General features: G+C 53.4%; 1 protein-coding gene across 1 annotated transcript in view; it reads right to left on the minus strand.

Moving 5' to 3' along the window:
• Window positions 1-18,704, minus strand: part of ADCY3 (adenylate cyclase 3) — an 83,955-nt gene that overhangs the window by 12,546 nt on the left and 52,705 nt on the right. Inside the window, exons 3-10 of the mRNA XM_055399636.2 lie at window positions 9,370-9,500; window positions 8,884-8,995; window positions 8,556-8,683; window positions 7,250-7,408; window positions 6,310-6,487; window positions 2,437-2,565; window positions 667-809; window positions 390-551 (exon numbers count right to left, since the gene is read on the minus strand). Of these exons, the coding sequence (XP_055255611.2) occupies window positions 390-551; window positions 667-809; window positions 2,437-2,565; window positions 6,310-6,487; window positions 7,250-7,408; window positions 8,556-8,683; window positions 8,884-8,995; window positions 9,370-9,500 (1,142 nt within the window). The remainder of the gene's footprint in view (window positions 1-389; window positions 552-666; window positions 810-2,436; window positions 2,566-6,309; window positions 6,488-7,249; window positions 7,409-8,555; window positions 8,684-8,883; window positions 8,996-9,369; window positions 9,501-18,704) is intronic.

An 18,704-nucleotide genomic window follows, 5' to 3' on the forward strand; every position in this document is an offset into this window, starting at 1 on the left:
AAGATGAGCCAAGAAAGGGAGCAGGTGGGTCACGGTGATTGAGGTTGAAGAGCATCTCCAGCCCGTCTTCTTGTCCCAGCACCACTCAGGCCCACCCAGCCAGATGTCCAACCCCTGGACCCCTCCCTTCCTCAGCTTTCTCAGCCCTGGTGTGAGCTCCACTTTGACGCTAGTTCTATTGCAAGACCCAGGGGCAGAGGGAAGGAAGGGGGTGCAGGGCGCAGTCCCAGCATTCCCTGGGCTGCTCCAGCGGTGCGGCCTGAGGAGCTGAGCCTGAGGCCCTGAGTCACGACGCTCCATCTGAGTCCTTCTACCCTCAGGCCTCCAGCCTAGGTAGCTTGTCCCCTTCCGCCCTCCTGAGTGTAGGGCCTGCCCTGCCCATCCCTCACCAGGGGTCAATGAGGATCTCCACCACGGCTGTGCAGAGCAGGATGACGCAGGAGCAGCTGAAGGCAGCCCCGCTCTGCTTCTCCTTCTCCACCGAGTAGCGGGTTTCCATCTCGGGGTCCATGAACCGCATGGACAGGAGGAAGGTGTTTCTCTTCTTCACTCTGCAGTGCAAACAAGCCCCATGAGACACATTTAAGAAGACTAAACTTCCTGGACCACGTGCCAGGGCTGCTCAAGGCTAAGACCAAGGGGCCAGGTGTCCATAGGGCCGCTTACACCTGGGCAGACTCCCGTTCGAGCAGCGCCTCATTGAGTAGCTGGTTGAGCTCATGCTCGTCCTCAGAGGCGTCCACCACGCGATCAGCTAGGTCCTGAAGGCGCAGCCTCCGGCGAGGGTTGGGGAACGAGGGGTTGTCGGCCTGCAAGGCAGGGCAGCAGAGTTGGGGGGGCAGGTAGGGTGGAGCGGGGAGAGGTTGGGGAGACACACGGCAGTGTTGGGGAAAAGAGGAACAGAAGGGATCACAGAGCACCACCCCGTGGCTCTCAAACCCATCTCCTGGGGAAAGTCTTCCCAGTGGTCTCACGTGGCTCCATCCTGCTTGGGTCTGGACCCAAAGCCGCAGGCCTTCTGGCTTTCCCTGAACTCACTCAGGCCCCGTGCCCCTAACAGGAGCTCTACAGTGATCACCCACTAATGGTAGTGTGGGGAGCAGCCACCGGGCTCCTGAGCAGAAGACCTGGAGTCAGAGATTGCTGCTGGGCAGTGCGGTGCCAGTACCTTCCGCTATGAGGCCAGGGGAGTCACACAGCTGTACGCGTTGGCATTCTCAGGGATGTAAAAGACCCCCAGCCCTCGGGCTTAAGGGAGCTCTTAAAAGAGCTCAGATCTGGCTCATCTGAGGGGAGGAAGATCTGAGGGGGGAAGCAATGCAGAGAAACTAACAATCTTACTGCTAGTGGGGTGGTGGGGCTGGGGCGTCCCCTACCATTTTTATTCCCGGTCACAAAGGAAAAGCATCAGCTCCAGACACATGACTCCAGACCACAACTACACAGCCATCAGTCCAAACAACAGCTGGGACTGGGCTCGTTAGGGCTGTCGGGATGGGTCCAAGAGTCCATCCGGAAGCCAGAACCAAGATGCCCCGGGCTGGAGCTCAGGCATGCCTCAGGTGGAGTCTGACCTGTATAATCCACGCTCCTCCAGCCCCAATTTCTTCTCTGTAACACAATACGGATGCTCTTTTCCAGCACCAGGAACCTCTGTCCCTGAAGCATATCTGAGAGCAGTGCAACACTGGCTAATCGTGAGGACAGAAGAAATCACAGGCTGCTAATTAAGCCTTTGTTAATTTGTTAGTGAATTACACTGCATTGGTATTTCATTTTCTACCAAGAAAATCACAACAAGGAAGAGTGACTGAGCATTGTGGTGCTCAAGAAAACCCAGTTCTTCTTCAGCCCCATCCACCCTCTCGTCCTCCAGCTCCTGGCCTACAGGCACAGGGCAGGAGAGACCGGTGGTGAGGCTGACCAGCTCACAGCAGCCTCCGTGGGGCCGAGACCCATCTCAGCACCTGCCTCTGCCAGGGGATGCACTGAGGAAGCTCTTCAGTAATGGACGGATCCTGGACACTCTCCCAAAGTGGACCCTGATTTCAGGGGCACAGCCTGTGAGCTCCTTTGGAAACCCTCCATCTGAGCACAGGACTTGCGGGGTTTGGACCTAGCTAGAGAGGTGGGCACAGCCCTGAAGGCCCACTTCCAAAACAGTCTGATCCTGGAGCAGTATCCACTGGTATCCTCACTGCCCTCAGACCTACAGGGTTAGGGACATCAGAGCTGGACCAGGCCGCGGCAGTGGGCGCGTCTTCTGACCTCAGCCACACCATCCCCAGTGACTGAAGGGGGTCCAGTGAGACCAGGTGGGGGGTGACCTGCCCCAAGTTATGCAGCTCCAAGGATGGAGCCCAGCGAGGGGCCAGGCCTGCCCTTCAGCTCAGGACTCTTCACCTGCTGCCTCCTCATCTCCGCCCACATCCATACCTGGGCATCTTGCTCCTCGGGCTCCTCAGATACAGAGCCGCTGGTGTGAATGCTCCCGTTGGACTCCTTGGTCTCAATGAGGGCAGGGGAGCTGGGCTTTGAGGAAGGCGGCGCTCCGTTCAGCAGGGCCTGCAGCAGAAGGGAGGGGCCATCAGGGGCCTCCAGGCACTGCCAGCTGCCCACCCAGGCAAGGGGCTGGTATATTCTCTGGTTTGGAATCTCCCCACTAGAGTTCAGAGGCCTCATAGCCTTAGAAACCTCACTATTTGTTTCCACCTCCCGAACATCCATTTTAGAATGCTGTAATTTTCTAGTATTAAATTTCTAGTAATACAATTTCTAGTATTAACACTTTTCCAAGCAGAGAAAGATCCTAATGTTCCAACTCCTATTTCTTTTTTTTTTTTTATTAAAAAACTGAAACTTACAATGTGTTTATATCACTCACTGAGTACATGGCATTTAAAAACAACATCATTAGAGAAAGATAAAAATACAAAGTCTTAAAACCTACGGGATATGGAAAACAATATCCACTGAGGCCTTAAATGTAGTAGACTTTACATAACTCCTATTTCTAAGTAACTCAGGGACATAGAGCTTCACAGGGATCATTTTTGGGGTAGGGAGCCCTGTCAAACGCCTTCCAAACATCTGAATAAACTCCATAAACCAGTTTCCCCGGGATTAGTGCTTTTCTTTGACAGAATAAATGAGATCCTCTGCACAGGAACACAGTCCACTCATTCATTTACTGAGTATTTATTGAGTAGTTACTGTGTGACAGGAACTGTTGTAACTTCTGGGGACACAGACACAATGTCCTGACCCGGGAGCCCACCTTCTAGTGAGGACAGGCAGACAGCAGTGAAGCAAAGAATAAATGGCTACAGGAGGCCTGAGAACAGGGCCTGGAGAGGCAGGGGAGGCAAGGGACACAGGGGTTCCCGGGGAGGTGACTGTAAAGGGGAGGCTGGGGAGGAGTCACTGCAAGGGTAACATTTCCGTAAACATGTGACGGAGCACATTATGCAGCTCTCAGACGGGTTTTGGGGAGCAGGAAGCCTGGAGTGGGCGTGCACCTGGAGTGGGTGTGCAACCAGAGTGGGTGTGCACCCAGAGGGTCCGAGCAGCAGCCAGAAGGCCGGCGCTGCCTGAGCCAAGCGAGTGAGTGAAAGGGGTCGGGCAGTGAGGACCTGCTGGATGGGGTTCCTGACCTCAGGGGACTTTGGCTCTTCCTCTGAGTGAGACGGGGACCAAAGGAAGATGCTGAGCAGGGGGGTGGTGACATGATTCACCCAACATCCCTGCAGGATCACTCTGGTGGCTGTGAGCAGACAGAGGGCAGTGGGGCGAGCGCAGGAGCAGGGTGACAAGCTGGGGGAGCACCGCGCTGACACAAGCATGAGACGACAATGGTGCAGATGGGACGTGGCTGCCAGGGGTGAGAAGAGGGGGCCTAGCACTACATTGTGCAAGAAGGGGCTCGTGGATTGCAGACAGGGGGCAAGGATGTCTTCAGAGGTTTGGGGCTGAGCAGTTATAAGAATGGAGTTGCCACTGTTAGAGATTGGGAAGACCAAGGAAGAGTGGGTTCTAGGGTGGAGAGAGGTTTGGGAGCTCGGCTTTGGACCAGTGGGCTTCCCAGGTGGCGCAATGATGAAAAAATCTGCCTGTCAACGCAGGAGACACAAGAAATACAGGTTCAATCCCTGGGTTGGGAAGATCTCCTGGGGGAGGAAATGGCTCTACCCACTCCAATATTCTTGCCTAGAGAATCCTGTGGACAGAGGAGCCTAGCAGGGTACAGTCCATGGGGTCGCAGAGTCAGACATGACTGAGCACGCATGCACACACACACACAGATGGAGATGCAAACGTGGCTGAAGTTTAGTGCAGGGATGCCAGTGGGGCTGAGATCGCAATCTGGGAGATGTTGGCGACAGCATTCAGGACAATGGAATGAGACTGGCAACAAGGTCCATAGAGACGGGAGACGTCTTTTCAACACTTGGGAAGGATTCGTTGTGATAACTCTTCTCACACTCTCCTCCTCATCACCCTGTTCAACTAAACCACGGGGAGAGGTCGCTGTAGATGGAATGGTGTCTGCTCCCGTGAGGCCCAGAGAAGCCGTCACCTCTGTCCCGACTGCTCCCTGTCACCGCTCACACATGGCTCACGCGTCACCTCCTCTATCTTGTCTGTGTTCGACTGCTTCCAACTCACTCCCTGCTGAGCCGGTTTGGTGATCTGCTAGCTCGGCCTTCTCAGAGCACATCTGGAGCAGGAGAAGTTCTAAACTACCGCTGAGCTAATCACAAAGGCTTATGATAACTGTGCTAAACTGTCAGTGCAGTTAACACGCACTGGGGGCTGACAGTTGCTGCAGCGCCCGGTAGAGAAGACAACTATCAGATACGATCTACAGTAGGCCAGCATCTTAAGTTCTCCAAGAGAGATGCGCCACAGTGCTGGGCATGAAGTGGATGCCTGACACAGATCTGATAAGCATCGTGTGAGAGAGGGTTCATCTCATAAACAACAAAGTCTACAAATCAAAGGTGCAGAAAGTCCTCAAAGGTTAGATACGAAAATGCCATTCATAGAAGAGAAGCCCCAGGCTGACAACCATGTGGAAAGTGTCCAATCATACTAATAACTGAAGAAATGCGATTAAAACAGTGAGATACCCTGGCTTCATCTTTCAGATGAATGAAGAAAAAAGTGAGTCAAGAACCAGCAAGGGCCCAGGGAGGGTGGCAGGAGGTGGGGACGTGGGTTAAACTTACATTGTACAGAACCTTTAACCCAGCTTTTCCACTTTGAGACATTTATATTTTTCAGGTAGGGGCATCTAAGAAACAGCTGAAAGTCAACTTTACAAAACACTGAAAATCTGGATTGCCTCAAAATGTCAGTACAAGTTTTGAAGGGGACCGCGCCCATGATTCCATGAGGAATGGATTGGCTCCTTTGTCTGGCTGGAGCATTTGGGAAGAAGTCTAACTCCCATCCGTGGGATGCTGTCGCCTGTGCTTCCGTCCTGCATGGTGGCATCCGGGTCCTGGGGCCCAACAACTCAGACCCCACTCCTACTCACCCAGAGCCTCTGTGCCAATGTTTCAAGCTACACATCCATGAACTCAACTTTTCTCTAATTGGAAAACTGAATAATGAAAAGCAGCTTCAGAAAGATGCTGCTGCCAAGCCAAGACCCCACCCGTAACTCGGGGGTGTCAGGCGCCACAAACAACTCCTGACTCACGTGATGCACACCATGCAAGGGTTGATTGAATAAGAAAACACAAGATTAGAGCAAATAGGAATGTGCGTGGCTGTCACAAAGATACATTTGACTGCTGCTCTGTGACTTCAAGATGGTCCCTAGGACAAGCAAATTTGTGGGTAATTTTTTTTAAGGAGTAACATTTTAAAATTTACTAAAAACTTTTTTTTGGCCAGAAACTGTAAATGTTCCATCACTTCACAAAGGTCACTGGTTTCTCAAATGACTGTCAGTTAGCATCTTACGGAATTGCTTAGAAGAAGATTTTTAGTTTGTTCTAGGGAATATATTGAAGTTCCGCATGTAGCACTCATAAAATATGAAGACTCAAGAATTCTATGACCGGGTCAAGTGTCATTTCCTGGGGCTCCACTTTCCACCCTGACATTTCCTAATTTTCTGCAGGACAGCTTTCTACTTTTTCTGAGTTCTTTAGAGCATTTCCTGTTGCTCAGACTTTACCCTTGGCACAAAATACCTTGTACTGCCCTTTGCTCTAACACTGCACCTAGAGGACCTCTCATGGTTCCACCAACTCTTCTACAGTCTCATCTCTAGGCCTGGGGGGTGGGCGGAAGACTCACCGAGCCGTTGAGGCTGTTTTGGGCAGCTGTCTTCTTCACCTCTGGCTTGGAAGCAATGATGAGGTAGGTCTCGATGCCCTTCTCTTCTAGGTAATCACAGCGACTGCCCCCCTCGCCCGGCTCCACATCGAACTCTCCTCTCAGGCAGTCCATGGTGCTCTGGGAGATGTGCACGCGCCTGGGTTCCGGTGAGAGGGGCCCTGAGCACAGGCCAGGCAGTCCCCACCCCGGGGCAGCCCCCAGCCACCCGCTGCCCCCGGGACATAGCAGTGCCCGGTGAGTCTTGCCATTCGCTGGCTGTGTGGGTAGCCCCGCACCACCCCCTCTCTGAGCCTCAGCGGTCAATCCGTGAGACGGTCTGTCCTCCCGGGCGGCTGAGGGTATCAGATGAGATAAGGAACTGAAGTCTCTGAACACGAAGGTCATAAGGTCTGATCCACCCAGTTGTGAGTCTCAGCTGTACCACCAGCTGTCAGGGGGTAGTAACCCATGTCTAGGGAGCCACTTTGAGGGAGAGAATTGTGACTGCTTCCAAAGGAAGCCCCCCGGACCCAGGCTGGGAAGATTTGGCCACATCCCTGTCCATCCTGAGGAAAGGACCTGCCCCACTGACCCCGACCGAGTCTGTAAAGAGCTCATGAGATGCGCAGGTGCTTCAGGGCCTGTCAGGAGACTCTCACAGCTAGTAACGCCCTCCACTGAGACCTGCGCCCTGCAGGAGCTACGGGGACCTCAGAGCCAGCAGCCCCATAGCAAGTGAAGGGGGAGGGAGGACAGACTCCTGCAGGGCCCAGGAAGAGGAGTAGCTCCTGGGTGGGGAGGCCTGGCTCTCCAAGATCCCTTGTCCCTTGTCTGGACCACAGCCCTGAGGGATGGGTGGGACGGTCCCCTCCCTCAGCCCCTATGCCCATCCCCACCCTGGGAAGGAACATGCGCTCACCCAGGGATGCCGCCAGCCTCCATCTTGTTGGCCACGGTGACGTCGGTGGACCACACGTCATACTGCCAGCGTTTCTGGCCGAGGACGCCCCCCAGCACGGTGCCCGTGTGCACCCCCACGCGCATGTCCACCCCAGTCCTCGTCTTCTCCCGCACGTACCTGCCAGGCACCCACACAGAGGAGGGCGGGTTAAGCCTGCGCCCAGCCAGGCGGCCAACCCCTCCGCAGCCGCTGCCAGCTGCCCCCGCTGCTTTCTGCCCACGTCTGAGTCACCCACTGCGGGGGTTACAGCAGGCAGCGGCCTGAGCCCATATTCAACAACCTGTGTGTGATTTGGGGGGAGACAGGGAGCCGGAAACAGCAGAGACCCCCTGCCCCGACGGACCTCCGGCTGCTCTCATTCGTGCACTCGTCCACGCGGCTGACGTCACCGAGCGTCTACTATGTGCAGACCCTGTGCTAGATGTGTATGCATGGGGGGGACCACCCCGGCCTGAGACCTCCAAGAGAAGACAGCCGTGAATTTCAGAATTTTGCCCAACCGTGATAGGAGTGGAGGTGAATCTCTAAATCCTGAACCATGGTCCCCTGGGAAAGGCAGTCCCGGCTTCTCTCCAGCCAGTCCTAGAGGAGGATGCTAACAATGCGAAACCACCCCCTTGGACACACACCCAATTCCAAGACTCAGCAAGGTGCTTTCGGGGGGCTGAAAGCCCAGGGCCCCCCAGAGGCCTTGAGGGGACAGCCAGGAGCATCCCTAAGGGATCTCCAAGCTCAGGGTGCAGAGACCGTAGCGGGAAAGATCCTGGAGACGCAGAGCTCACTGCCTTCAAGGCTCCCAGCCTCAAGGCAGGAGCCAGAGCTGTGAGCTCAGAGACCAGGGTTCCAGGCCCAGCTCTGCTGCCCAAACACCTTGTGACCTCAGTGGTAATGCTCCTGCTGCACTTTGGACTTCCTGGTTCAAGAGACCGGCATGGGGATCTCGGAACTTATCTGTCCTGGGGGGTCATGATGAGGAAACACAGGGAGAAGAGATGGGCGGACACTTGGGAGGAAAATAAAGAAAATGTGAGGTGGAGGCATTTCAGGAAGAGGGCACCTCCCAGAAGAACAAACAGCGTGTCCTGAGGCTAGAAAAGCCCCCATCGGAGGCTGCACCCACGTCACACCCTGACGGACCCTCCTTGGGGGCCTGGGTTACACAGGGCCCACCAAAACAGGCCAGCTCGGGAGGTGTGCTTCCCCGAGGGGCCAGGACCCATACTCTGGGAGCGCCCCCATCTCCCGCCAGCGGCGCCCCACTTACGAGATGGCCTCCACCATGGCGAGCCCCATGAGGATGGAGCAGACGGCGTGGTCCTCCCGGTAGTCAGGCAGCCCACAGATGCAGTAGTAACAGTCGCCCAGGATCTTAATCCGCAGCTGGTGGTATTTCTGAAAGGGCGGGGTGTGGACTGGGGTCCTGAGGCCCCACCACCTTCTCGGTGAGGAGGGGTGAGAGGCAAAGACTGCTGGGGAAGGCCGGGTGGGAGGAAGCCGTGGGAGCCAGGGAGGACGGGGAGGGGCAGGCCCAGGCCACACGGGTGCCCCCCGCCCCCCACCGTGGGCAGCCAGCTGAGGGGCAAGGTACTTACAGCCGCCAGCTTGTCAAAGCGGGCAAAGAGCTCGTTGAGCAGCTTCACAAGCTCCTGGGCGCTGCAGGCTGAGGACAGCTGGGTGAAGCCCACGATATCAGCAAAGAGGATGCTGCAGGGGAGGAAGGGCCAGCAGTGAGGACACGGATAGCAGGCCAGGCTCCACGCTGCCCACCGCCCGCTCCTGCTCCAGCCCCCAGGCAGCCAGGTCCTCGCTCAGGCCCCAAAGTGGTGAGGCTCTGGCACATCCAGGGTGCATTCAGGGCTCTGGCCTCTAGCTTAGCTTGTCTGTGGTGTCTGTACAATGACGGGCCTGGACCATACGGCCCATCTCAGCCCCCAACGTCCGGCAGCAAGGCAGCTCCTGTGCGGTCTGAGGTTCATACTGTGGGGAGGGGTGCGTGTTTCTCGTCCCCAGGAAGACTCTCAGCTGACCCCCCGAAACCCCCATCCAGTGCTCAGAACACAGGCCCGTGGCCAGCGCACCTGACGTTCTCGTGGCGGTACATGTACATGGTGTTGAACTGCTGCTGGTCTTTCTGGCTCTCGTCCTTCTTCATGTCCTTCAGCATCTCGTCAGCCACGTGCTTGGGCAGGATGGAGAGCATAAGGTTCTCCTGTGGGAAGAAAGGGTGAGCAGGGAAGGCACAGCCGGTGTGGACACTCAGGAAGACATGCCCCAGTCCTGGTGACAGACGTGGGCCAGGAACCAGGTGACCTTCCGTGGAGACCTGGCAGGGCAGCCTCCACGCTGGAAAGCAGCAGGAGGCCCAGGACAGGTCATTTCCTGCCCTGAACAGGCTGAGTGTTGAGACCTGAGCGTCTTCAGAACACGGATGGGGCTCAGAAACTCACGGAAACACTGAGTGACTCGTTACCACGAAGCACTTAGAAGGTGTCTGCACACAGCAAGTATGCCATACACCTCAGCTGCTCTTGTGTCGCTTGATGTGAAGTGTCACTAAGGCACCGAGACAGAACGTATCTCAGAAAGACAAGGTCTACACTTGCCCCGGGCTTCCGAGTTGACCACAGGCTTACAGATGACAAGCTCCAGGGGGTTTTCAGGTCAACAGGAGACCTTCTGTCCTCGGCCAGGCCCTGTGAGCTCTGTCTGATCCAGGCATGATGATGAGGGGACATAAAGAAGGATCCTGCCTTCCATGCTCGTCTCAGCCTTTTTCTCCCCCTGACAAATGCATGCAGGGTGCACAGTAATCCAAGGAATCAGCAGGTGTGTGAGGGGCTGGGGAGGACATGCCTGGCTGGGAAGGGTGGAGAGGGACCACAGGACACCAAGGATCAAGAAAGTCCAGCCTCATGCTGCCCATCTACTGCAAACTCCGCAGCCCCTGCACACATGGTCAGGCCTCTCCCTCGGATTCTGCCCCAAACTCTGTCCTCCAAAAAAAGACTCTCTGGGTTCCCTGGGAACCTTGGGGACATCGGATACAATCTAGTCCTGTGTGGTGGCCGCTCCTAGCACAGTCTGAGCTCTAGGACTGTCAACCAGGGCCGGACAAAGGCAGCAGCTGAAACACAAAGCAGCTCTGATGCCCCAAACCCGGATGCCTCAAAGACAAGAGTGAGGAGGTCAGGGCTCATCTCTGGGGAGTGCCACGGGGGGAACTGTCACTTTCTGCATCATATTTCTGTAGCTTTTTGAAAGAGAACAGATGAGTTCTGAAAGCAGATCATCATTCAATGTCAAATTGTCAAATAATAAGAAAGCGGCTGTGTTGTAAATTACAGCTACTGATCTTCGTGTGCTGTGTGAGGCAACCTCATGGTCGACCAGAAACGGTTAAGGAGGCAGAGTCTACTTTAAGGTAGAGTCTGATAAGGGGCTTCCCAGGCGGCACTGGTGGTAAAGAACCTGCCTGCCAATGCAGGAGACGCAAGAAATGTGAGTTTGATCTCTGAGTCAGGAAGATCCCCTGGAGGAGGACATGGCAACCCTCTCCAGTATTCCTGCCTGGAAAATTCCATAGCAGAGTCTACCTTAAGTCACTCTGATAAAACAGGTCTTAAATAAGAAGTAGGCGTAGTGTACACAGAAGAAGGGACAATTTGTCAGATGAGAAAAAATGCAGGAAAGAACATTCTAGAAGGTGGAGGGCAGGAGCAGGAAAGTGGCTGAGTGGGCAGTGAAGGAGGGGCTAGGCCCATGTCACCCCAGGACTTTCGTGCCAGCCAGGCTCTGCTCTCCTCCTCCTCCCACCACCTTCCACATCTGATTTCACATCCCCGGATGGCTCCCACAGTGTTCTCCTCTGTGGCCCCAAGGCCTCCTCCCCGTGACCCACTTGCTTTCACGGCCCCTGCTCCCCCTGACTCCCCTAGTGGCGCCTCCCGGTAGACAAGCTGGATACCATCTGCTTTTCTCTGCATGCCTTCCTGCCCTCTGTTCTGTTGTCACTCTTTCTAGAACACCTTTCCTCACAAACCTGCCACCTCCCCAGAGCCCCCAGCCCCTGGCCAGGTGTGTTCACCCTGCTCCTCACTTATACCCACTTTACCAGCATCTTCACTGATGCTGACCTTGTTTGCCCTTACATTTCAGAGATTCTAAACCCACTCCTGGGTCGTGGCTTCTTTTAAGATCGTGTGATGCTAACGATGGATCTTTCCGATAAATCCTGACACACGCATAGAAGGTTCTTGACAGTCACCCTCAGAGTCCAGGTAAAACTTCAACATTTCCTCCACGTTCTTGGAGGAGGGAGAAGCTGGGATCCAAGTGCACTTGCCAGGTGGGTCTCACAGGGGGCGCAGGGGTGGACAGGACAGGGGCCACCCAGGGTAGACTCAGGGGCCCAGAGCAGAGAGATATGGCTTGGTCTCCCCAGCAGAGAGGCAGAGCCCCACCCTGCTCTTCCTAAGATAGCAGTTGCTATATGTTTTGAGAGTCATAAGAATGTTCCAAGCCTCTGACCCATTAATGGCTCCTCTGGGAATTTATCCAACAGAAATAATCCAAAAGAAATAAAAAGATTTATGGGCAAGAAGAACCTCACTGCAGCATCACTTACACTTGTGGAAAAAACTCTAAGCAGCCCAAATGTCCAGAAAATGGCTCATTAGATTGTGACACATCCTCTGGATGGAAGATTATGAAACCTTAAAAATGACCTTGATGAAAACTGTTACAAGGAAATAATGAGAAAGAGTCTATGAAGGTGACGCTGGATACACGCGCATCTAAATAACAGCAGAAGGATATATGCCAGACAGAAACGGGCAACTCAGTGCGGGAGATCAAATTAGGAGAAAATTTCAGATGTTTTTCGAAACTGCTATATGGTGTCATCTAGAAAAGGAGGTAGCAACCCACTCCAGTATTTTTGCCTGGAGAATTCCACAGACAGAGGAGCCTGGCAGGCTGCGAGTCCACGGGGTTGCCAAGAGTCAGACATGACTGAACAACTAAAACCACCTCCATATGGTGTCATACTGCTGTGGATTTTTTAAATTACGTTTTAAACTGGAAATAAACACAAAACTTCCTGTTGCCTCCAGCTGTGACCTGACCCTGGCTTGCTATAGCTACCACGGTTTTCTTCGAAAAGGACAATCCCTGCAAGGCCACTGAACTAGCTCCAGACTCCTGCGTCTGCTTGGATCTAACCTGAGAAAGAAGACCGATGGCCAGGTACGAAACAAGCAGAAGACCACAGTCCCGCAGCAAAGGGAGGAGGGAGGAGGCAGCAGCCCTCTCTCAGGAACCATGAGACAGACCCAGCACTCTGGGCCTTCTTTCTGCAATTCTCAGAAGAGAGCAACTTGCCTGGCAAATGGATTCTATTGACCAATATCACAACCATCCCTCTTCTTCCCTAAAATCTTCCCACCTATCGTGTATTTTCACAAACGTGTAAACTGCCTCCATTCTGCAGGTGCCCGAATCGAAGTGTGGAGGGTTAGTGGTTTGCTCTGGTTCCTCGGGCGTCATGGAAGACCCAGAACTCGAACCCAGGGCTCTTTGACTGATGGAATCAGGGGGTTCTTCTTCTTACCCAAAGGACGTGCTTTTCTCACACTACCTCTCTCACCTGCATCAGACATTGTTCTGCTATGAATGTGAAGTGCTCGAATCTTATCCAGTAAGGAGCTCACCTGGGAGTGAGCCCACCAGAACATTCTGTGGGTCCCAGTCCCCATGGTGCTATGTGGGAGGGTGGGTCCTCTGTGGGCACCTAGCATGGTGGCCTGGGGCATACCAGACTGCCGCTGGGACTCCTCCTGATGGTCAGCAGAGGAGGAGGAGGAGGGTGGTGCTGAGGTGGGTGCAGGAGAGGCCTGGGCTCAGTCCTGGGCAGGCCTCTCTCCCTCTTCCCCATGGGCTGAGGGGAGGAAGTGAAAGGGGCCAATGCTATGAGCTCTGCCTCAGTGACTGACAGTCGGCTCTGAATGTAACCAAGAGTGAGGGCCCTGGGATACTGGGTTACCCTAAAGCTGTGAGAGATATCAGCTCCAGAGGGGCTCACTTAGAAGGGGTGCCAGCAGGACTCCCCTAAAGTGCAGGTGAAATCAGCTGCCACTGGACTGACCACTGGCCCAAGGTGCCTGGCTACTGCTGGAAGTAACTCGACACTGCCAGGAAAAGCAGCAACCTCTGGTGAGTCCTTGGGTGTTTAGGCTTCAGACAGTCCCCTGGTTCAGTTAAGCCCACCTCATGAGACCCAAGGCTTCATGACCCCGAGTCTGGCCTGCAGACGGGGGCCTGAGGCTCACCTGGCCCACGATCCTCAGCTGACTGGGGATCACACTGAAGTTTGTAAGCACCACTTTAGAAGCATTTGAGAAGGATCTGAAGGAAAGGAAACTGAGGGGAAAAGCACAGCCATGATTATGTAATGAAGAGGGGCTTACTGGTGCACCAAGAAAAAGATCCTGCTGCTAAGGTCACTACTAGAGACCCTGGCCTCCAAGGCCATGCTCAAGCAGCAGGCAAAACCTTCAACCGAGACCTGAGGATTAGAAGAACACTTAAAACCCAGAAGACAAGGCAGCAATGAGATTCAAGTCAAGGTGGAAATGACAACACACCTCCAGAAACTTGGACTGTATGAACAGTCAAAAACGCAGAGGTCCAGCCCTCACCCAGGCTCCTCTAAGAAAGACAAAATCCACTGATGATCACAGTCCCAAAGAACTGGGAATAGAAGAGGAAGATGTGATCAGAGTTTATCAGGAACAAAGAGAAGGCGCAGGGGGAGGGTGTTCAACAATTTGGATGATCTTTTCATTTAAGTTTTCTTCTCCCTTAACCCTTTTTAATTTTTTAAATTAGTTTTTTGTAACATTTTCAAAACTGAATTGAAACTATCACCTCTGTATCTCTAAAGCTCCTGGCATTTTGAATTCTAACACTCAGCATTCATTTTCAGGTGAATTTCTATGATCCACTCCAGACCCCTTCCTATCATCTCTCCTTTTATAAAAAATGACATGTGTGCAGAGGCCACTTTTCTCAGGACTGTGCCTTTCCAGGCTGGTGGTGCCCGGAAAAGTTCTGGCAAGAGCCTGCTGGACATTTGCCAGAAACTAGACTGTGGGAAAAGGACATTTCCTTACCTTGAAGCTACATTTAAAATCTGATGGTCTAGACCAAAGGAAGGAATCGAAGTTGGAGGTTGAAGACAGATGTAGAGATAATAATGATTAACTACACAGCAGGCTTTGCTAAAGAGACAAATCATTTTAAAGGTTTAAAAATCCTATTGGAAGGAAGAAGAGTAGCTGCAGGGGGTAGAGCAAAAAAAAAAATCACTGAGCTGGGGTCAAGTTTCTAAGGCCCCTGTGACCTAGGGCATACACTGCCTCTTTAGCCTTGATTGCTCATCTGTAAAATAGGTTCTCTCTTTCTCTGTTCAAAGTGGAAATCCTTCCTAGAAAGAAAACTTCAGAAGACACATAGGATGTATTTATAGAATATCTGGATGGGACATCACAGGACAATGGGTTAATATGGATGTTACTCCATAGTGGTCTGGTAAAATGTACAGGATGACGTTCAAAGTGAGTGAATGTAATAACCAACTACAAGAGAATAGAACCGGGGAGCCACAGTGTATCGACACTAGGGGGATGTCCAGCCATTTGAGATGCTATTAGATCTCAAATGAATCCACAGCATAAAACGGTGCCTACACAAGTCCCTTGGCCCTTAAGAGACGTTAAGTTCCTGAAAGAGGAGGTGGTGGAGTTGCTGGGTCCTCCCCCCAACAAAGAAACAGATCACCTGGGCCGTGGTCAGCAAGTGACCGTGAGGGGAGGGCGCTGGAGTCGGGGCACCTGAGGGGTGGTGGGGGGTGGGGATGGGCGACTGGGAATCAACCCAGGAAAGGGAGGGTCCTGCAGCCTCACAGAGAATTCAAGTCCAAGGAAAGCTGTTGTGTAGAAAAGGGATGTGTTTGCTCTGAAGGCCCCACAAAGGAAGACTGCAGAGAACAGACTATTGCTTCCAGCAGAGGCAGAATGTTCTAAAAGTCAACGGAGTTCAAATAAAGAATGTGCTGCCACGAGAGGTGGTGGGTGATCTGTCATCCTCAGATGTCATGTGAGAAGGTGGCAGGAGGGGGCAACCACCAATGGAGGGCTGGCCAGCAGATACGGATTCAGGGCCCCAGAGGCTGTGAAGTGGTTCTGCACAGAGAAACAAGGCGGGTGAAGAGCCTCCCGTAGCCCCTGTCCAGCCCTCAAGCTTTGATGCTCATCCTGAAAATACACAGCAACAAAAGGCAAGGCCCGGACCCTCTGGGCAAAGAACCAAACAAGGTCCAGAAAGAGAGAGAAAATCTGTGGTAGGCCTTATGAGCAGAGCCAAAGGCTGACCTTGTGAGCAGAGAAGGACCCAGGCCCACAACAGGGGCGGGGGCTGGGCGAGCAGACCCGGGTTGGGTGGGGGTCCTGGTCCCTGGGAGAAGAGACTACAGTGACCCCGGGCAGGATGATCGGGCCCCTGAGCTGTGGTCTCCTCATCTGTAAATGGTCACGTGCTGAGCTGCTCAGATGAGCCCCGGACAGAGCACTGTGAGCACAGCCTCAGCCAGGCTTGGGGAAGGGACAGACCAAGCCCCCTTCTCCTTAGTGGGGACTCATGCCAGGTCTCACCTTCCTGCCGCCCTGGGATTGAGACAGAGGAGGGGGCCAGCACTGCTCCCAGGGGCCCCAAGCGGTTACAGCTGATACTCTGATGAGGCAGATTCACGAGTTAATCACAGCAGCGTGGTCACCAGGGACTGCGATAAATGAGCTTGGCTGATGAGAAGCTAAGTTTCTACAACACCCTCGTGGAAGGGACAGAGGGAGGGAGACAGATTAACTGTGGCGAGACCGATGGTGCCAAGGTGGTTGGCGCGTGTGCCTGTGTGTACAGTGTCTGTATGAAGTAAGCATGTTAATTCTTATCTAGTTAAAGGATGTGTATGTTCTTACACACACACACACACACGTCACTACAATGGGCAGGGAGAAGACCCACAGCTGTCTCCAAACATGTCTGTTCTGGTCCTCACTTATCCACATTCTTGGAGTTTCCAGGCCACTTAGAAGCCAAAAGGTCACTGGCCCCCAGTGGGTACCCATCTTGGTCTGACTACCTGAGCAGAGGACGCAGAAGGAGGAGGAAATGCCAGGTGGGAACCTGGCCTGTTAGCCCAGGAGGTCAGGGTCCAAATAGCACCTGACCTGACGAGAGGACCCGGGACCACATCATGTAATCTGGACAGTCTGCCATCTGAGAGTGAACAGACAGCCACCATTTAGACCCAGGGGGCCCACATGCGCTGCCTCATCCCGAAGACAAGGTCATGATCAAGGTCACTCGAAGAACAGCCACTGGTCACCTAGGCAGACCCCTGAGCTGCATGCTGTGAAGGTCAATGGTGAACAGTATTCCCAGGAACTCAGGGGAGCAAGGCCGTAAAGTTGCATGCCGACTGGCTGGTCTCATAGGGCAGGAGTGCTTTGCTGTCTTCAGGCAAAAGCTGGGAGAGTTCAGAGGACGGAGAGGCTGTATAACTCAAAACCCAGTGTATCTTTAAACAAGACCTTCCGGGGCGAGACAGGCTCCAAGCCAGCAGCCCAGGATCTCCCAGAAAGACGGACTCCACACCCAACCTCAGAGTTGAGAGGACAGCCCAGAAACCATACAGACCGAGGGTCGGCCCTCACCCTTACCCTGCTAGAGGGGAGAGCAGGTGCGGGGCATGTGGGACTGACAGGCACCTGCCTGGGTGCCTGTGTAGTCCCCAGAGACAGGATACTTCGGGCCAAGGTGACCAGTATCTCAGGAGACAGCCCTTTGGGCCCAAAGATAGTCACCCGTGTGGTATCTGGAGCCCTCACCAGACAGCCTGGCACAAAGCATGTGCTCCTAAGAGGTTTGGTGAGTTAATGAGCTGTCAACCAGGAGCCACGGCTCAAGGGGCAAGGCATCACCCTCCAGAACAGCACTTTCTGCAGTCATGGAAATGTCTGGTAATCTCTGCTATCCAACGCGTAGCCACGAGTCAGCCACACGGAGCTCCCGAGCTCATGAAATGTGGCTACTGCAATAGAGGAAGTGATTTTAAATTTAAAAATTTTAAATAATTTTAAACAGTCCCAGTGACTGTACACCTCTAGAATGCTACAGCAGCAATTAAGTCCAGCTCACATGCCAACTCTGAGGGACAGAGAGCAGCTGCCCAGAGCACTGTGTTGAGAAGGATGCTGAGGTCACATCTGTGATCAGTGCAGAAGAGTGCTAAGATGCCTGCTGTAGAAGCACAGAACATCTGCCTTCGTCTTGGACACAGAGCACACTCACCACCTCCAGGCTAAAATCCTTAGAGCCATCTCTGACTGAGCCACCACTCTCCCATATCCCAGTCTACCCTCCAGTACCCTGCCTTCAAAACATATCCACAATCTTCTGTTCTCCTCATCACTCCATCCTGGTCTGGGCCATTTTCCTCTCTCACCAAAATTACTGCAAAGTTTCTAACTGGTCTCCCTGCTTCTTCTGCTGTGTCCTCTCCACCAGCAGCCAGACTGATACATTTGAATCCTCCAAAGCAGGGTTCTCCTCAAGGGAAAAGTCAAGGTCTAACAGGCCCCATCACCTCTCTGCCGCACCTCCCACCTCTCATCCCCTCAGCTCTGCTCCATCTGCACTGACTGCCTTGACGTTCTGTGAACATACCTCAGGGCCTTTGCACTTACTGCTCATTTCTCTGATCACTGAATGGCTCGCACCCTCACTGCCTTCAGGTCTCTGCTCAAATCTCATCTTATTAGAAAGCCTTCTTTGGCCCATGACATTAAGCAGCAATCTAGACACTGTTCTGTTCACAGCTGTATCTCCAGGGTCTCAAAGCATGTCGAAAGTATTTGTGGGGTGAATCCTATCTTTGAGACAGTCTGACAATCTTATCCTGTTCCCATTTCATAGACAAAGAAACGGGGGCTCAAAGGGCAGAAGTAATTGGCTCAAGGTTGTGCAGCAGGTAAGTGCCCTGGCTCGGATGTGAATGTAAGTCTCACTCTGCACCCCGTGCTGTCAGACCTTTCCATTTCCCAAGGCAGCCAGAAATAACAAGTTTTTATATAGAATGTCTATGTTTTTAAGTACTGGAAAGTTGTGAAGCTCTGGGCAGGTCAAAGAAAACAGAAACCAAAAGAGTGGATGTTGTTTGGGACTACTCACCTGACCCTCCTAGTTAGTAACTCTCCCCAACAGATAGCCTCACCAGGATGGAGAGGGCGAGGGCCTACTCCCCAGAAGGGTTTTGTTGTGATGACTAGATAATTCAGTAAAAACTCAGCCTACGACT

The sequence above is a fragment of the Moschus berezovskii genome, chromosome 11, assembly GCF_049115385.1.
Source record: "Moschus berezovskii isolate FMDL1 chromosome 11, NW_MosBer_1.0, whole genome shotgun sequence".
In the NCBI taxonomy this organism is placed as follows: domain Eukaryota; kingdom Metazoa; phylum Chordata; class Mammalia; order Artiodactyla; family Moschidae; genus Moschus; species Moschus berezovskii.